This window comes from Nylanderia fulva, unplaced genomic scaffold (genome assembly GCF_048542155.1).
Source record: "Nylanderia fulva isolate GAGA-0341 unplaced genomic scaffold, ASM4854215v1 Scaffold39, whole genome shotgun sequence".
Taxonomy (NCBI): domain Eukaryota; kingdom Metazoa; phylum Arthropoda; class Insecta; order Hymenoptera; family Formicidae; genus Nylanderia; species Nylanderia fulva.
This window is the reverse complement of record NW_028190466.1, coordinates 1,427,083-1,445,802: the sequence shown is the minus strand read 5'-3', so window position 1 is coordinate 1,445,802 and position 18,720 is coordinate 1,427,083. Positions and strand designations below refer to the sequence as shown.

General features: G+C 35.5%; 2 protein-coding genes and 1 long non-coding RNA gene across 7 annotated transcripts; 1 reads left to right on the top strand and 2 right to left on the bottom strand.

Annotated features, from left to right (window-relative positions):
• Nucleotides 1-1,287: 1,287 nt before the first annotated feature.
• Nucleotides 1,288-5,455, top strand: LOC114944575 (uncharacterized). 4 transcript variants are annotated; one of them, XM_029320547.2, is made up of 4 exons: nucleotides 1,288-1,561; nucleotides 2,046-2,123; nucleotides 2,209-2,358; nucleotides 3,231-5,455. In XM_029320547.2, the coding sequence occupies exons 2-4, from the start codon at nucleotides 2,061-2,063 to the stop codon at nucleotides 4,785-4,787; spliced, it is 1,770 nt and encodes a 589-aa protein (XP_029176380.2). In that variant the 5' UTR covers nucleotides 1,288-1,561; nucleotides 2,046-2,060; the 3' UTR covers nucleotides 4,788-5,455. The 4 variants fall into 4 exon arrangements, with proteins under 4 accessions (XP_029176380.2, XP_029176382.2, XP_029176381.2 ...); XM_029320548.2 differs by lacking the exon at nucleotides 1,288-1,561 and adding an exon at nucleotides 1,568-1,739; XM_029320549.2 differs by lacking the exon at nucleotides 2,046-2,123.
• Nucleotides 5,456-5,513: 58 nt separating this feature from the next.
• On the bottom strand, nucleotides 5,514-6,750 carry LOC114944577 (uncharacterized). The gene is made up of 3 exons (XR_003822217.2): nucleotides 6,500-6,750; nucleotides 6,068-6,208; nucleotides 5,514-5,652 (listed from the first exon to the last, which is right to left on the bottom strand). It is a non-coding gene; the product is annotated as an uncharacterized LOC114944577 (long non-coding RNA).
• A 143-nt stretch (nucleotides 6,751-6,893) lies between these two features.
• Nucleotides 6,894-17,892, bottom strand: LOC114944574 (uncharacterized). 2 transcript variants are annotated; one of them, XM_029320544.2, is made up of 18 exons: nucleotides 17,836-17,892; nucleotides 17,494-17,655; nucleotides 16,923-16,958; nucleotides 14,872-15,846; nucleotides 14,356-14,544; nucleotides 13,846-14,112; nucleotides 13,388-13,660; nucleotides 12,949-13,200; nucleotides 12,486-12,764; nucleotides 12,027-12,305; nucleotides 11,568-11,846; nucleotides 11,106-11,387; nucleotides 10,680-10,928; nucleotides 9,477-10,586; nucleotides 9,046-9,102; nucleotides 8,258-8,662; nucleotides 7,503-7,589; nucleotides 6,894-7,418 (listed from the first exon to the last, which is right to left on the bottom strand). In XM_029320544.2, exons 2-18 carry the CDS (start codon nucleotides 17,576-17,578, stop codon nucleotides 7,354-7,356), a joined length of 5,169 nt encoding a protein of 1,722 aa, XP_029176377.2. In that variant the 5' UTR covers nucleotides 17,579-17,655; nucleotides 17,836-17,892; the 3' UTR covers nucleotides 6,894-7,353. The 2 variants fall into 2 exon arrangements, with proteins under 2 accessions (XP_029176377.2, XP_029176378.2); XM_029320545.2 differs by having other exon boundaries at nucleotides 14,872-15,843.
• Nucleotides 17,893-18,720: the final 828 nt, after the last annotated feature.

The following is an 18,720-nucleotide window of genomic DNA, read 5'->3' as shown; positions in this document are numbered from 1 at the left end:
TTGTTAGACTTCAAATTATATATACAAACCACGCCATATCATCGATTTTATATATAATAATACGTGAAAACGTTTTATTTTTATTAAAATAGAAGACTTATTTTTTTTATAATTGTTTTCTCACATATTATTGGAAAAATAGTTTAATAAAAATTCTCAGATATATATGATATTAGTTGAGAATTATTATTCTTTTATATGAATATTTTGTTAAATGTAACAGTTATAAATAATATCAATGATAATTACAAAACTGTTAAAAGTAATTATTTTATTTTATTCGATACACTTCACGAAACAATTAGAAAATTACAATTCTAAATTATATCTTCTAATATTATATATTTGCTTTATTTAATGTAATTTAATTTATTATAATATATATTATTCTAGTTTTCTAGTTCTAACATCGTTTTCAAAATAAAATCTACATAAAAATTCATTTTAGTAAACAAATTTTTAGGGTTTTTTTTTTATTTTGTACGGTGACGTCCACGAAACTGTATAATAAAAATGTTTTTTAATAAAATAATACGTTAATAAATATATATAATATTTCAATATAAATCTATCAAAATTTTAAGAGACTATCGTGACTTATTAAAAAATAATAAAAATTGCACATAATTAGAAAAGAATCTGCAAATGAAATATACAATATATCAGATTGACAGAAGATAGAATAAGATAATATACAACATCGAGATTTTTAATAATTAAATTATTATTTTGTTAATAAAATTCAGAATTATAATAAATAAAAGTAATATGGAAAAAATAAAATCGTAGAATTTTTAAAAAGAAATTATTAAATGATAGAAATATAAAATGTAAAATACCTATTTTATATTTTGGATTTGAAATACATCCAAATTTTCAAAACTACATTTTACATTTGTATTTAAATGATTTTTATTACCTGTTTTTTTTTTTTATTTCAAATACTCTTTAAAGAAGTCATTAAGTAAATGTCTGCAAATAATCAACATTTTTTATAATTCCATTTTTTATATTCCATCAACATTTTTTATAATTTTTAAAACAAATAAATTTATATATAATTTTTTATTTCTTATTTATATTAAAAAAAGATTTACATTTACAAAATTTTGATAAATTTTTTTTCCTACAAACTTAAAATTTCTCTCAAAAAATTCTCAGTACGTTTCAAAATTTTAAAACTGCGAAACGCGCGCGCCGCGCGTGACGTCACGCATTCGTCCTCGCACACGTGACGCTTGACAGCCGCGCAGGCGCGCGCTCGCACAACATATCTGTCCCTCTCTCTACGCCAACGCGTAGTGCGCCTCCTCGTCGTCGATTTTCGTCGCTTCGCGCGTTCGCGTCTCCCGAGCCGTGGAGAGGGTCCCGTATTTTCCCGAGCGCCTCCCGGAGGGACAACCCACTTCTCTCTCTCTCTCTCTCTCGCGAGAAAAAAAATTATACAAATCTATGCATTAGCGCGCGACCGGGCGACCCGGAACGGAGGAGCGTCAGGACGCGACGTCGACCCATATATTTTTCTACACCTCCGCGAGAAGGGCCATGTAACCCTAATGTCGTAAGTATGCCGAGAGAATCCGGCGCGGCAACAGGTTCCCCAGGGTAACCCCCTTCCACGAGGGGGAACGCGCTTGGCTCGGGATGCCGAGGCCGCCGTTCCCCGGAGCCTCGAGAAAACTCGCCCTGGTCGCGTCGCGGGGTTACCCGGACCTTTTATCGCGATGGAGATTTTGGAGGTTATCAGAGGATTTTTTTTATCCTTTTTTTTATTATTATTATTATTATTATTATGTATAAACAGTTTTTCTGGCTGCACCCATCGTGTACAACGCTTTTTCCTTGTCTCTCTCCTTTTTTTCCGCGATTTAGTTTTTCCCTTTTTTTGGAAAATTACATATATATATATATATATATATATATATATATATATATATATATATATCTTGGTCTTTATCTTTCTCTGGCATTTATGCATAAATCTCGTGGTAATGATGACGATTGAATGGTTAATTAAGCGAAATAAAATGAAATTTCACTTTCAGAGTGAAGTGTAACAAATGGAAGGTTTTAAGGTGAAAGATGAACCGATGGATGCATTAGCCATAGACAGTCAGGTTATGGTAAACCATTTGTATGAAAACGGCAGCAGGTATATGATGTACCGCTGGCGTTGTCCAGAGAGTCTAACGTAACGATTACTTTAAGGATGAGAACATTGTGAGCGTCGTGCTTAAGGAGGAACCAGGTGACAGATTTGATCCAGACTACATGGAGGATATTTGCTCCAGCACTTTCGACAAGGGCACTTTATTTTTGCCTATCGAAAACAATGAGGTGGACTTCTCCAACGAAATGGTGAGCGTAGCACATTCATAATTATTCAGTTGTACAGTCTACTTCTCTTATATCTGATCCCACATAGCAAGCGTACTATTATTTTCATGTCAAATTATGTCATTTTCACATCTAATTACATCAATTTGCTGTCATTTTGATGTTAAAAGCGTCATTACATGTCAAAGTGATATCATTTGACGTCTAATGACATTAGTTTGCTACTTGGAACATTATTTATATCCTCTATTTCTACCATATCTAACCCCAGATAGCAAGTGTACATCATTTTGATGTTAATAATGTCATTAGATGTCAGTTTGCTGTCATTGTCATGTCAAATGTCATTAGATGTCAAAGTAATATTATTTGATGTCTGTTTGCTACTTGGGATATTATATACATTGTCTACTTTTACCATATCTAACACCAGATAGCAAGCGTACATTATTTTGATGTTAATAACGTCATTAGACGTTAGTTTGCTGTCATTTTCATGTCAAATGTCATTAGATGTAAAAGTGATATCAATTGATATCTGTTTGTTACTTGAGATATTATATACATTGTCTATTTCTATCGTACCTCATCTCCAGATAGCAAGCATACATCATTTGATGTCAAATAACGTCATTTTGATATTAAACGTCATAAGATGTCAAAGTAACGTCATTTGACACCTAATGACGTCAGTTTGCTACTTGGCATATTATATACATTGTCTACTTCTATCGTATCTCATCCCCAGATAGCAAGCATACATCATTTTGATGTTAAACGTCATAAGACGTCAAAGTGACGTCATTTGACACCTAATGACGTCAGTTTGCTACTTGGGATATTTATATACATTGTTGTATCTTCTTTTAACAGTTTTTTATAAATTTTTGCAGGTAAAGTTAGAGCTGGAAGGGGAATCTACCAGCCATCAGAACTGGGCGGCTCAGATAGCGAGCGCGAATTTGTGCGACAAGGAGGATGGTGTAATGCAACGATGTTTGGCGAACGCGCAGAATTTTATACAGGCGCAGGACCCGGACAAGCAGCAACAGCAACAGCAGCAGCAGCAGCAGCAGCACGGGTTCTGTCAGAACGGTCAGCAGCCCAAGTTTTACAAAATACAATGCTCAATTTGCAAGAAATGGTTTCTGAACAATGACTCTATGGTGACGCATCTGAAGATGCACTGCAGCGGCAGCCAGTGCGAGGTCTGCCAGCAGAGCTTTTCCGACAACGGCAGCCTGCACGCCCACATGTTGACTCACGTCGGCATGAGCCCTTTAGAGTGTCACATCTGTCAGAAGAGATTCGCCTACAAGTTAAACCTGCGAAATCACGTGCAGCTTCACATGCTGGACAAATCGTACGACTGTGACGCGCTGCAGCAGGCCTTCATGAAGCGGGCGGGCCTGAACACCGAGCAGATGTTGGACGACCGATTCTACGAGTGCGACGTCTGTCACGTGACGTTCAAGGAGAAGCTGAATCTGAACCGGCACATGTCCACGCACAACACGACGGACAGGCCGCATAAGTGCGCGGTCTGCTTCGAGGCGTTCAAGGAGAAGGCGAAGCTGAACATGCATCTGCCGCTGCACGCGGTCAGCAACAAACATTTCAAGTGCACCCTCTGTCACAGATCCTTCGCCCAGAAGACGGCGCTGAGCAATCACATGCTCGCCCACAGCGGCGAGAAGCCGCACGCCTGCAACATCTGCGAGAAGACGTACAAGAGGAAGTCGGAGCTGATCAGGCACACGATGGTGCACACGGGCGAGAGACCGTACGAGTGCAAGGAGTGCCTGATGACCTTCCGGGAGAAGGCGAAGCTGAACTCGCACATGCTCGTGCACACGGGCGAAAAACCGCACGAGTGCCACATCTGTCACAAGGCCTGCGCGCGCAAATCCGACCTGAACTCGCACATGCTGCTGCACACGGGCGGCCAGTACGACTGCAAGGTCTGCGACAAGATCTTCACGAGGAAGTCTGATCTGAACAGGCACACCCTGATACACACCGGCGAGAAGCCGTTCGCCTGCAACATGTGCGACATGGCGTTCCGGGAGAAGACGAGACTGAACTCGCACATGCTCATACACACTGGGGACAAGCGGCACGCCTGCCACATCTGCCAGAAGACGTTCAAGGAGAAGTCTTCGTTGCGGAAACACATGTTAAGTCACACCGGGGACCGGCCGTACGAGTGCTACGTGTGTCACAAGGCCTTCACCCAGAAGACGACGTTGAACAGTCACATTATGGTACACGCGGGCGAGAGACCCTTCGAGTGCACCACCTGTCAGAAGATATTCAAGGACAAGGCGGCGCTGAAGAAGCACCTCGCGATGCACGTTAACGAGAAGACCCACGAATGTCTTATATGTATGAAGAAGTTCGCTCACAAAGCGGCGCTAAATAGTCACCTGTCCACGAGCCACATATCCTAACTACACGGATCTAGTCTATTACGGATCTTTCTGTTTCCTTTAACATTGAGCACCGTATGTTTGTAGTTGTATAGCGTATTTCCATGATTACACCCCTCGCCCCATCCCTGTTTTATATGCTGATAAAGTCGTATTTTTTCCTGTGTATGGAGAAGTAATAAATTAATTTTTAAATAATATTATCTCCCCCCTGGAGTCGCACACGCAGTTTTACCATTTTTCCTCTTTTACCTGAAGGATGAAATGAAGTCTTCTAGAGCGTCTTTTATATAAATCGCGCATTACATGTGTTAAATGTAATCCGAAAACTGATATTGTAAAAGTAAATATTCAAATTTAACAAAAAGCAGATTTTAATTATTTTTCTAGAAAAAGGAAAAAATAAGATATCGAACGTCCAGGTGGAAATACGATGGAAAAAAAATGTTTATACGAATCGTAAAAGAAAAATCATAACTCTTTTCAGATCCCGTTCAATCTGAAAAATATACAAAAATTGTGGCTATTAATAATAGAATAAAATGATTACCGGATTGAAAGTTTAGAGTATCTTAGAAACGAATAGAATATTTAATGTATTAAATGTGGAATAATAGTATAACGAATTATAAATTTTTTGTAAAATAAATTGTATTATACAATATATTATATATATTAAAGAATAATAATTATTGTTTTATTAAACTAAAAAAAAAAGATAGGGGCACGAAAAATATCAGAAATAAATAGGAATAAATTGCATATCATTTATTTGATCCATATTTTAAGAGAAAAGATATATATAATACATATCATTTGTTAAGATATCTTGCTTGGATCGCTCTTCAGTTTCTTTCTTGGTAGAGAATCGAGAACTAGAAGATGTCTGAAATCATCGTATACAATGAAATTTTTATCATTTATATGAAATAATGTTTTTTCTCTTGCACATATACATTTATTAAATTAAAAGTGACAAAGGAACAATTAAAATTATTGAACATGGAATTATCAGATAATTAGATAGTTGTTAATAATTAACAATTGTAAAAAAATTTGTAATATTTTTAATGTATATTTTTTTTTACAAAAATTTTTTTATTTAAATATGAATTCCGAATTGCTATAAATGAACAATTATTGTCGACGAGTAAAATATTTTTCCGAGCAAACATCTTGGTGGAAACAATTTAAAATTAGAAGTTTAAATATCAAGAATTTTTTTTGTTGAAAAGCTTGATTATTATATGTAGAGCAAAAGTTGCTCGAAGGAATCTTTTCTCAAATATTTTAATACATACCTATGTTGAATTCTGGTCTTCCTTGTCCTCTATCATTTCCTGTATATCCATTATTGTACATTTCCCGACTTCCTCTGCCATTATAATATCGGCCTCTGTTCATAGAGCCTCCACCCATTAAACCCGGAAACAGCGAATAATCTATAAATTACAATAATTATACAATTAAAAAATTAAAATTAAATTTAAAATTCGTTATATTGGACCATCCAACTTATGGGATTCACAATTCTGAACATAAGCGATATATAACACATAAATTTTATATTTGATGTTAGAAGAAAGAAATTGGATCGACAGTCCATCTAGTATCTTTAAAACAATGCGGAAAAAATTCACAAAGCCAATCCCCTCATATATATATATATAGTATTAACAGAGGGTTTCTCTCTGTTATAAGCAATATAATAAATAATATATAACAAGACTCACCAGATTGCGCGCTACATAGTTGAATCAGTAACATTAGTAATGCTGAAATTAGTAATATAATCTTCATGATTAAGCTGAAGTTCTTCCACCAGATAGGATTCCTGAGGCCTCAACAAAAACGACTGATCCCATGCGCATCTGACATCTTTTTATATATTTCTTAACGACACCTGTAATTACTTCTGCATCATAAAAATTATTTCGAATAATAGCTCGTTCTTTTTATATACAAGACTATTATCTATAAATCTTCGATCTTCTTTAATTGCAGATGTGAAATTTCAGATTTTCTTTTTATCTTATATATTAATAGAATTATATATATATATATATATATATATATATATATATATATATATAATTCAATTGATATCGCAAAAGATAATGCAAAATAATATATTAATATTACTTTTATTTTCCGTCCTAGAAAAGTTATCGCGGAATATTCCAAATCGACGTATATATACAGTCAATTATCGATCATATAACAAGTAATTAGCGTGTACAACGTAGACAATTATTCGCATAATTCTGCGAAGAGTTTCGTTTATTCTTCGCCACTCAAACAAAATATGCGTATTTTACAAATAGAGACAAAATAAGTAGATATAACGGAAAAATCCTATTCACATCATCGCGACGAATAAAAAGATGTATAATAAATATATAACGTTTTTACATAAAAGAAAAAAATAAGAGTATTTTATAATTATTAATAAGTAGCGCGAAACGTCAACTAAATTATATATTTTAAATTATTTAATTATATATTTTATATTTTGGAATTATGCCGTCTCATAATTAATATTAGTCATATCTGCATCTATTCCGTTTTCTGTATCTTCCAACTGAGATTAACCCTTTATATAAACAGAGGGCGGTTCGGTGGGATGTTGATCTGCCCAGTAATGATGATGACCTGTAATGACATAAATATGTATATATTCTTTGTTTTAATATTTTAATATAGATACATGCTTGAAAGAATAATTCTAAAACTTACTTCCGGAACTGCTACTCGAAGAGGCACTGCTGGAAGACCAGGAATTAGAATTATGTTGATCATGATTAAAATGATTTTCACCATACTCTGAAAACACAAAATTACATACATTGTATATTTATCAATTTATTCGATTTTTACATATAAATCGCTTGTGGACGGATTTTTTTTTAATCGCACATATTATTTAATTAAATAAGCAAGTTAATTATACATTATAAAATATTACAAACTTTTTCTTAAAGTATGACATGTTGATGACGTTTCCGATTATTTGGTAAAAGATAAGAAATATGTGAAATAAAAAGCAGGTCTCATATTGCTGTCACAGATAAGTGTGATAAGTTAATTACTGGTGATATGAATGAATGTATAATTAGCTTTCGTAGTTGAAGACCGGAAACGGAAATCTGGGCGGTGCCGGCGCTTACTATTAATTCAAACGTTACTACCTTGTTTGATTTATGCATCATTGTACGATAGAGATTGCATCAGTCACATGTGTGTATTTCCAATCTCTTTCACATATGCAACTGCGATTGCAACCTTGATGCATTTCCGACTGTGAGAAAGACACTCTGTTGTCTCTCTCTCTCTCTCACACTCATTTCACAAAAATGTGCACAACAATAAATGTTTTGTTAAACGGAGAAGTTAAATTAGCCGTGCAACACCCATCTAATCTGTTTGACGAAGATGCCAAGTTATGAGCGCGTCCTTGATGTATAATTATAGACTATTCGCAGGAAACGAACCTGGCACATCCGGAAAGTGTAAGGGTTTAACGTGGGCGAAGCTAGAAGCTTGAGCGTGAACTCCAAGAGATCCTGGCAGGTGACTTCCGGTGAATGCGGGATGATGAGCTACGTTGAACTGGCCTATTCCAGTTCCAGGATAATCGCCGAAGCCACCAGGATTCTGTCCCTGAGGTTTGGAATCTCCTCTTCTCTTGCTGCCATCCAGGAAAGGATTCCCTTGACCGATAGGTTTTGTACTTCCTTCACCGTGAGGAATCACATTTTGATCGTTTGCATTATTATTATTATTATAGTCAGGTTTGGGTCTGTTCCAGCTAGGATCGAGGAATGGATTCCCTCCTCCGATCGGTTTGGCTGTAGTTCCGCTGTTCCAAGGACTTGAAGTGTGACTTGGAGTACTACCTGAATAATGAGGAAAATGTATATTTAATATATTTTTGTATATTTTTGTATATTTTTTATTTTTATGTTTTATGTTAAAATTATTTTATAATTAATTTATATACACATTTTTTATATTTAAATTATTTATTTATATACTTTGAAGAACTATTTTCATATTATTTTAAAGCGTTTTATCTTATTTGCTTTATTAAATTAAAAAATAACAATCTTTAAACTGTGTATAGCGAAATCCAACTTTTCATATTGAAAATTAAAAACTAAATATTTTTATGAAATGGATTGTTCATCACAAAAGCAATTTTATATTTAATGAAATATAATTTATAAATAGATAAGATTTAAAACAAGTTAGAAGTAATATTATTAATATATATATATACCTCCAAACAAGAATGGATTTGAGGGATTCCAATGTACAGAACCTTCGGGAGTTACACCTTAAATCAAAATTAAAATTTATTTTTATTTAATTTCATTTAAAACCTATTATTATATTAAAAACTTGTGCATATAAACAGAGGACATACTAAAGATATATCTGATCGCCTAAACATATCTTCAGGTAACTTCAGGATACCTTCTAAAGATCTTTTAGATATGTGGGTAAACATTTAAGTAATATATATCTATATGACTGCACTCTAAAATAATTCTTGTATTGCATATATTACTAAAATATTTACCCACGTATATATCTGAAGGATTTTCAAAGGATATCTCGAAGATGTCCTCTGTCTTTAGTATGTAAATTGTTGTGTGGATACACAACAATTTTTAATAGCCATGAAATACTTAAAAATAATTTTTTCACCTTGATTACACGAGGGGTCACCACTTGGACATCCTGCATGAGTTCCAGGATAAACTCTAGTGGTATGAAAAAGTGAACCGGATCCATGTGCACTCCCGACATGTGAAACGTGGCCGTCGCCGCTTCCAATAGGATAAAGCGTTTTAATAACGCCGCTGGGATGACCGCTTAACGTTCCATTGCACGGTTTTCCGGTACAATTGCCCTTGCCGTTTTCTTCGTGCGGATCAGCGGCGTCTCCGAATATACCTGGTCGCGTCCCACTTCCGTCTTCCGGTTTCTTGCTAGGCCAAGTTCCACTTCCACTACCTGGATGCACGGTAGAAAAAACTCCAAAGCCAGGGTGTCTTCCAGGCCAGGTACTACTTCCGGGTTGTTTGTCGGGCCAAGTCTTACTTCCGGTTCCAGCATCAGAGTGTGTGAATGGAGGAACACTTCCGTAAGCAGGTCCGGTAGTTCCTTTTGAGGCGCCCTTGACTCCAGGATAACTCGAAGTTCCTTGATATATCGGCGTTGTTCCAATTACATGAATGCCGTGCGTATTGTGATGTCCATGTGCGCTTGAACTAGCGCTTGCGCTACTGCTCGTCGAATGAAAATCGTGTTTCAGCTCTGTTCCGCCGTGTGAACTACCGAGTGAAGGATCGGGAATGTTCGTGTAACCAAACGGCGATTTGGTTGTGCCAAATCTGGTAGTTGAGGCGGGAAGCCCTGCATGAGCACCTGCATAAGTACCTGTATGAGCGCCTGTGTGAGTTCCCAAACCGTGCCAGGTACTACTTCCGCTTGCAGGGTGACCGGTGTGCAACCAGGAGCTGGTAGTAGTGATTCCGCTTCCGTAACTCGGCTTGGTGACACTCGGATGATGATAAATGCCGCTTCCAGTCGGGAATTCCGGGAACTTTCCAGGACTCAATGTATTCCCTTGAATTCCGGGGACAATACTGGATGGACTATTTCCACCGTACAGTCTTAGATCATAAGCATTAGGATGTAATGGGTATGTTCCACTATATGGCGTTTGAAGGCTCGTTTTCTTCCCAAAATTATGTGTCCCTACGTGATGTGAAGCGCTCGATGTTGCACTTGATCCAGCGTGAGAAGTAGCACCTGTACACACAATATTGAATTTAGATCCTCTCAAAAATTCTAAACTGATGGAAATTTCAATTATAATATCATACAAAAACGGATTGCACGCACTTTGTGTTGCATGGTGACCGGGTGAACTGATTCCTCCGTAAGGTGCTACAGTGGTCCCGAAAGTGTTTGCTACAGTCGACGGTCTTTCGCGTTCAGGTGTGTTAAAATCAGAGAATGGCGTTTCAGTGCTCCCTGGTTTGTTGAAAAATGGATTATCTTTCTTGCCATAATTATGTACTCCTACGTGATGATGTGAAGTGCTGGACGTTGCGCTTGTTCCAGCACTATGAGCATTATGAGTACTAGAACCTGAGCACATACAATATTAAGTTTAAATTCTCCAAAATATTCTAAACGCGTAAGGTAATATAATAATTTAAAAAAAGGGATTACATCATTTAAAATTGTTTTATTCTTTTTATATGTAAAAACTAAATACTATATTATTATTAGTCATAACGAGGGATTATTCTCATAAACACGTACTACTTTGGGTTGCATGATGACCAAATGAACTAATTCCTCCGTAGGGTCCTACAGTGGTTCCAAAAGTGTGCGTTGCAATCGGCTTTTCGTATCTAGGTGTGTTATAACCAGAAGAACTTGGATCATAACTGTTAGAATCCAGTGCGTGATGCATTCCAATATATGGTGTTTGAGTGCTCGCTGGTTTATTGAGAAATGGATTGTCTTTCCCAAATTTATGTACTCCTACGTGATGATGTGCAGCGCTGGACGTTGCGCTTGTTCCAGTGTGAGCACTAGAACCTGAGCACACAAAATATTAAGAGTTTAGTTTCTTCACGATATATTCTAAACTAATAGAAATTTTAATATCTCTAATATAATTGTAGAAAAAAATTATTTAATTTTATTTAAAATTGTGTTTCTGTGAAAACAATGTTATATTATTATTAATAACGAAGTGTTATTCTCATAAACACGTACTTTGGGTTGCATGATGACCAGATGAACTAATTCCTCCGTAGGGTCCTACAGTGGTTCCAAAAGTGTGCGTTCCAATCGGCTTTTCGTATCTAGGTGTGTTATAACCAGAAGAATTTGGATCGTAACTGTTAGGATCCAGTGCTTGATGTATTCCAATATATGGTGTTTGAGTGCTCGCTGGTTTATTGAGAAATGGATTGTCTTTCCCAAATTTATGTACTCCTACGTGATGATGTGCAGCGCTGGACGTTGCGCTTGTTCCAGTGTGAGCACTAGAACCTGAGCACACAAAATATTAAGAGTTTAGTTTCTTCACAATATATTCTAAACTAATAGAAATTTTAATATCTCTAATATAATTGTAGAAAAAAATTATTTAATTTTATTTAAAATTGTGTTTCTGTGAAAACAATGTTATATTATTATTAATAACGAAGTGTTATTCTCATAAACACGTACTTTGGGTTGCATGATGACCAGATGAACTAATTCCTCCGTAGGGTCCTACAGTGGTTCCAAAAGTGTGCGTTGCAATCGGCTTTTCGTATCTAGGTGTGTTATAACCAGAAGAATTTGGATCGTAACTGTTAGGATCCAGTGCTTGATGTATTCCAATATATGGTGTTTGAGTGCTCGCTGGTTTATTGAGAAATGGATTGTCTTTCCCAAATTTATGTACTCCTACGTGATGATGTGCAGCGCTGGACGTTGCGCTTGTTCCAGTGTGAGCACTAGAACCTGAGCACACAAAATATTAAGAGTTTAGTTTCTTCACAATATATTCTAAACTAATAGAAATTTTAATATCTCTAATATAATTGTAGAAAAAAATTATTTAATTTTATTTAAAATTGTGTTTCTGTGAAAACAATGTTATATTATTATTAATAACAAAGTATTATTCTCATAAACACGTACTTTGGGTTGCATGATGACCAGATGAACTAATTCCTCCGTAGGGTCCTACAGTGGTTCCAAAAGTGTGCGTTGCAATCGGCTTTTCGTATCTAGGTGTGTTATAATTAGAAGAATTTGGATCGTAACTGTTAGGATCCAGTGCTTGATGTATTCCAAAATATGGTGTTTGAGTGCTCGTGGGTTTGTTGAAAAATGGATTGTCTTTTCCAAATTTATGTACTCCTACGTGATGATGTGCAGCGCTGGACGTTGCGCTTGTTCCAGAGTGAGCACTAGAACCTTAGCACAATATTAAGTTTAAATTCTCCAAAATACTCTAAACTAATAAAAATTCCAATATCTCTAAATATAATCACATAAAAAATTAATTATATATTTAAAATTATATTATTTTATTTTTTTTAATATAAAAATACTATATTATTATTAACAAGAACTAAGTGTTATGTTCATAAACACGCACTTTGCGTTGCATGGTGACCAGATGAACTGATTCCTCCATAGGGTCCTATAGTGGTTCCAAAAGTGTGTGTTAAAGTTGACGGTCTTTCGCGTTCAGGTGTGTTAAAATCAGAGAAATTTGGCGTTGCAGTGCTCGCTGGTTGATTGAAAAATGGATTATCTTTCTTCCCAAAGTTTTGTACTCCTATATGATGATGTGAAGCGCTGGACGTTGTGCTTGATCCAGCACTGTGAGCACTATGAGCATTAGAACCTGACCACACAAAATATTAAGAGTTTTAATTCTCCAAAATACTCTAAACTAATAAAAATTCTAATATCTCTAAATATAATCGTACAAAAAAACTGATTATATTTAAAACTGTATTTTAATTTTTTTAAATATAAAAATACTATATTATTGTTAATAATAACGAGGTGTTATTCTCATAAACGCGTACTTTGAGTTGCATGGTGACCAGATGAACTGATTCCTCCGTAGGGTCCTACAGTGGTTCCAAAAGTGTGTGTTACAGTCGAAGGCCTCGTACTTACGCGTCCAGGTGGGTTGTAATCAGAAAAACTTCTTGGATCATATCCTTGATCTATTCCACTGTATGGAGTGCTCGCTGGTTTGTTAAGAAATGGATTATCCTTCTTCCCAAAGTTATATGTTCCTGCGTGATGATGTGAAGCGCTGGATGTTGCGCTTGCTCCAGAGTGAGCACTAGAACCTGAACACACAAAATATTAAGTTTAAATTCTCCAAAATACTCTAAACTAGTGGAAATTCGAATATCTCTAAATATAATCGTACAAAAAATCGATTATATTTAAAATCGTATTTTAATTTTTTTTTAATATGAAAATGCTATATTATTATTAATAATAACGAGGTGTTAGATCCATAAACACGTACTTTGGGTTGCATGGTGACTAGATGAACCGATTCCTCCGTAAGATCCTGCAGCAGTGGTTCCAAAAGTGTGTGCTACAGTCAACGGCCTATCGCGTCCAGGTATGTTAGAATCAGGAAAATTTCTTGGATTATATGCTTGATCCAGTCCACTGTATGGAGTGCTTGCTGGTTTGTTAAGAAACGGATTATCTTTCCCAAAATTATATGTTCCTACGTGATGATGAGAAGCGCTGGACGTTGCGCTTGCTCCAGAGTGAGCACTAGAACCTGAGCAGATACAATATTAAGTTTAAATTTTCAAAAATGATCTAAACAAATAGAAATTCTAATATGTAATAATATAATAATACAAAAAAGGAATTATTTTAAAAGTGTTATATTCTTTTTCATATAAAAACAATTTACTATATTATTTTTTATTAATATATTATTAACTATATTAATACTACAATTATTATATTATTAACTTATTAATAATAACGAGATGTTATTATTCTCATAAACACACACTTTGTGTTGCATGATGATTATAATGCCAATTATGATTTTTATTCGGGCTTCCATAATTGATGTGGGGAGAAGCACTGGATACAGCACTTCCTGTTTGTGGTATGGAAGATACATCATCTGGATATTCATCATCTTTCGTTTTTTCAATATAGCCAGGTGTTGCAGCCAATTTGAAAAGATGTTGTTTACCTAGTTATATAACATTAACACGTTATAAAAATATATAAATTTCTATTATTATTATTATATTTGTGTGTATGTATATGAATTTTTTGTAATTTTATTTTAATTTTCCCAAATTTATACATTAGAATGATATGTATAATGAAAAATTTCGTGAAAATTAAAATATAAAATAAGATTACTGTATATAGAAACTCTATAAAATGTATACGTATGGCACAAGCGAGAATAAAAACATACGTCACTTTGATATTTAATGACGTCAGTTTGCTACTTGGGATTAAAATATATATCGTGTCGCACTTTTTCATAAAGAGATTATATTGCACCAACCTTGAATGCAAGTTGGATCAAATGGAGAACAACCGGATGTCTCGACAGGCTTGGCTCCAGAATTCCAGGATTTCCGCGAATGCTGGAGTCCTGAAGTGCTGTTGAGTTCAGTGTTCCATTCGGGTTTCGTGACTGTGAAGGTTCCGGCGGTAAATCCCGGGTGGGTCGTGCTCCACCCTTGTCCAGGTCTCGTTGTGCTCGCAGCAGGCGCATTAATATCGTATCCATTATTCCAAGGTTTCCGCGAAGCCGGATGCACGCCGATGCTCCAACTTGTCGTTCCAGGTCTCCGCGTCGTTACAAAATTTCTGGAGCCGTCCCAAGGCTTCGTCGTAGACTCAAACTCGGTCGGCGTCGTTCTCTCGTTCCAGTCTGGCAGAGAGTTGGACGACACTCCGTGCTCCGGGTGCACGTAGACAGTCGCACCTGCGAGTCCACCCGCGGTTGCGTCCAGGTGTTCGGGTTTTAACGCCGTGTAAGCTTTGGCAGCGAAGTTAGTCGGGGTTGTGTAGGCTGCGGTGGGCTGCGCCAGATCAGCGGGTTCGTCGTTCGCGTACACGTTTGTAGGTCCGATCTTGTGTGCACCGGATAGACCAGGTTCACGTTCGCGGTGACGTAAGCCGTAAGGCCTGTATTGGCCGTCGTCGCATTCGCGACCGTCGTTTTCGTCCCCTTCTTCCTCGGGCTCGTCGTGTTCCCAGTAATCATCATTTTCCCATTTGCATTTGGAACAAGAGGGCTTATTATAGCCGTGATTCGAGCCTTTTATGCCGTCACGGCTGGCGCCGGGCTCCGGAACGACGCCGTAGGACTTCGCGTCGCTATCGATGTCCTTGTCTTGGATGATGCGGCCTGATGGAGAGTAGCTGCGAATCCCTATGTGTCTGTCGTAGGCTCCCGAAGACTCCGCCGCTCCTTTCGATGCACCGACATTACTTGATGACGCTGATGCACCGGTTCCAGCGTAGGCGGCTGCTGAAGAACGAATGTTATTTTTAGCACAGTATCCCATTGGAAATTGATGAAACCAATCAGTTGTATTTTTTAATACATGCAGTTATTGAAAAACCAAAAAACGGGAGTTTATGAGCTTAAAAAAAACTAATAAATAAAGGAATCTATGCATATTTCATTATACAGGGTATCTCATAGGAAATAAAGAAAGAAATATAATAAATAAGAAATATAATAAAAGGAATTTAACAAATAAATACTTCATGTATATTTTATTATACAAGGTGTCCCATAGGAAATTGCTGAAACTAATCAGCTGTCATTTTTTAATGCATAAGTTATTGAGAAAACAAAAATTGTGTTGGAAAGAGAAAAATGCAGTTTTTAATGGATATATAAATTTGTATAGGTTTTATTTTATTGATAAAAAGTTAGCACCTTTTTCATTACTTTCTTTCAATAAAATAAACTGGTATACAAGCATTTTATTTATATCCATTAAAAACTGCAGACTTTCCTCCTTTCAACACAAATTTTGTTTTCTCAATAACTGCGTATGCATTAAAAAATGACAGCTAATTAGTTTCAGCAACTTCCTGTATAATAAAATACGCATGGATGTATATTTTTTTATTTATTAGTTTTGGAAGCTCACAAACACTCGTTTAAAATTAAAAAAAAAAACATTATTCTTTGCTCATCCATCTATCATAGAATCCTAGGGCTGATGTGTATGTACCTCCCCCATGAATAATGATAGACTTCGAATGCGTTGAGAAATTTGCATATTGATAGGCGAGAAAACATGTTTGGCATTCAAGATATTGACTGAAGATATTCCACGATAAATTCAATTTCGAAAGTTTCTGAACAAGCTGCAAATTTGCAGCAACAATTCTCGTGTCTAACAAAGTTTACGTGAATAAAAAAATGCTATTCTTGTTTTCCATGACATGTAACAATAATCTTATATATAAAATACAAATTGTGATGCTGTGGCGTGACAAGAATGGCCTTTAACATTATTTATAAAGATGATTTCACTAACGTGCACATATATAGAAATAAGGATTAAAATGTATATATACAATACATACCGAAGGCGCCGTTACCGGCTCCAAGTGCATGTGAACCTGAAATTAAAAACATAAGATTTGTCATAGAGATTACAATCCACAAATTACAAATTAAAATCCTTATATATTATATTAGATATTTATATAATTATTTTATTAAATTATTATATATCATTATTATATATAATAAAATATTATAAAAATAATAAAATTATAAATCATAATAAAATTATTATAATTATTATATGTATACATAAGATTATAATTATATTAACATTCACAATATTATCCTTAAATACAATCCTCCAAAAAATGTGCCTCCAGATACATTTGATTACACATAAATCATGTGTTTTAAATAATACCGATTTCTTTGAAACAATATTTGGCCAATTTAGAAACAAATAAACTAATATATCACTCGATCAAAGACAGACTCTTCAATTTTGAAACCCTATCTCCAATTCTATTTAATTACATTAAAAAAAAATATATATATAAATCCTTGACGTTAAATGAAAGACGTGTAAATAAGATCGATATTTCTCACATCACGCTTATGTAAAACACAATTGAATTTGAGCTCGTTTACCTGACTCAACGAAGAGTGAGCAAACGACGAGGGTCACCGTCAGGGACCTCAAACACCTCAAACAGCCGGTCCGCATTTCGGTCATCTCGACGGAGGCCGGTTCGTGGATGCTGCTTCACCGGTCGCCTCGGGTATACTGCAGCTTCGGTGGCCGACAGCATCCTGAGAAAAATCGAAAAGCCTCGTACACCTATATATAAGGATACCCCGGCTTGGCTGTGTGTGTGTGTGTGCTTGTGAAAGGGAATTGTTTAGGCGAATCCCGATCGCCGCGAGGCAGCATCCTCTCGCGCAACAAGATGGATATACATTGTCGGACAATGAGTAATTATATATTGTTACCAAGATGAGGCTTCTATAATGTCATAGAAGCGGCTATCGTTTGACGAGACGGTCCTGCGCGACTGCGTCATCCTTCTTTAGGAGTTTCCCCGAGAGGAGAGAAAGAGACTTCGATGCTCGTCACGTCGCATTTGCACATCCTGGACGGCTGTGCCACGAGAAAATGCAGATTCGATTCCGAGTTACGGCGGGATCGCGTGGCTGGAGTCATCGCGTGATTCTTATCCGGTTGCGGCAAAATATCAATAATGATGTTGAGATAATAAGAAGATAATAATTAACTAAATTGTGTGGCTGGCATTAGAGAAAAATGATTTTTCAGAGGAAAAGAATTTTGTATTGTGAGAATTATTTTGTAAAATTTATTTTGTAAAATATATTTTCATTTCTTAATAATAGATGCAGATCTTGCTTGGTTTAAACAAAATTTTATACCAATCTCCATATTTGTTCCATTATTGAATAATTTTGTATATACTCATTAAAATGCCTAGTAAAGAAAAAAAGACTATTTGTACTTTAATTATTTCTTTTTGCTTTGATGAAAAATACAAATATAAATAATGAGATTGAGATAATAATTAGCTTAAATTGTCTGTTAGCAAAAAAATTTGTTTTAAGAAAGAAGAATTTTGTAAAATATTTATATCTTAACAATGTAGATCTTGTTGAATTAAAAAAAATTGTATATCAAAAACTCATGATGTTTCTATTATTCTAATAATTTTGTACTTATTAATGTCTCGATAGTAGAAAAAGATGACTATTTTTATTTAATTATTTTCTTTTTGCTTGGAAAAAAAACACAAATAATAATGTTGAGATAATAATTTACTGAATTGTCTCTGTTGCCAATAAAAAAAAGATTTTGAAGAGAAAAAAATT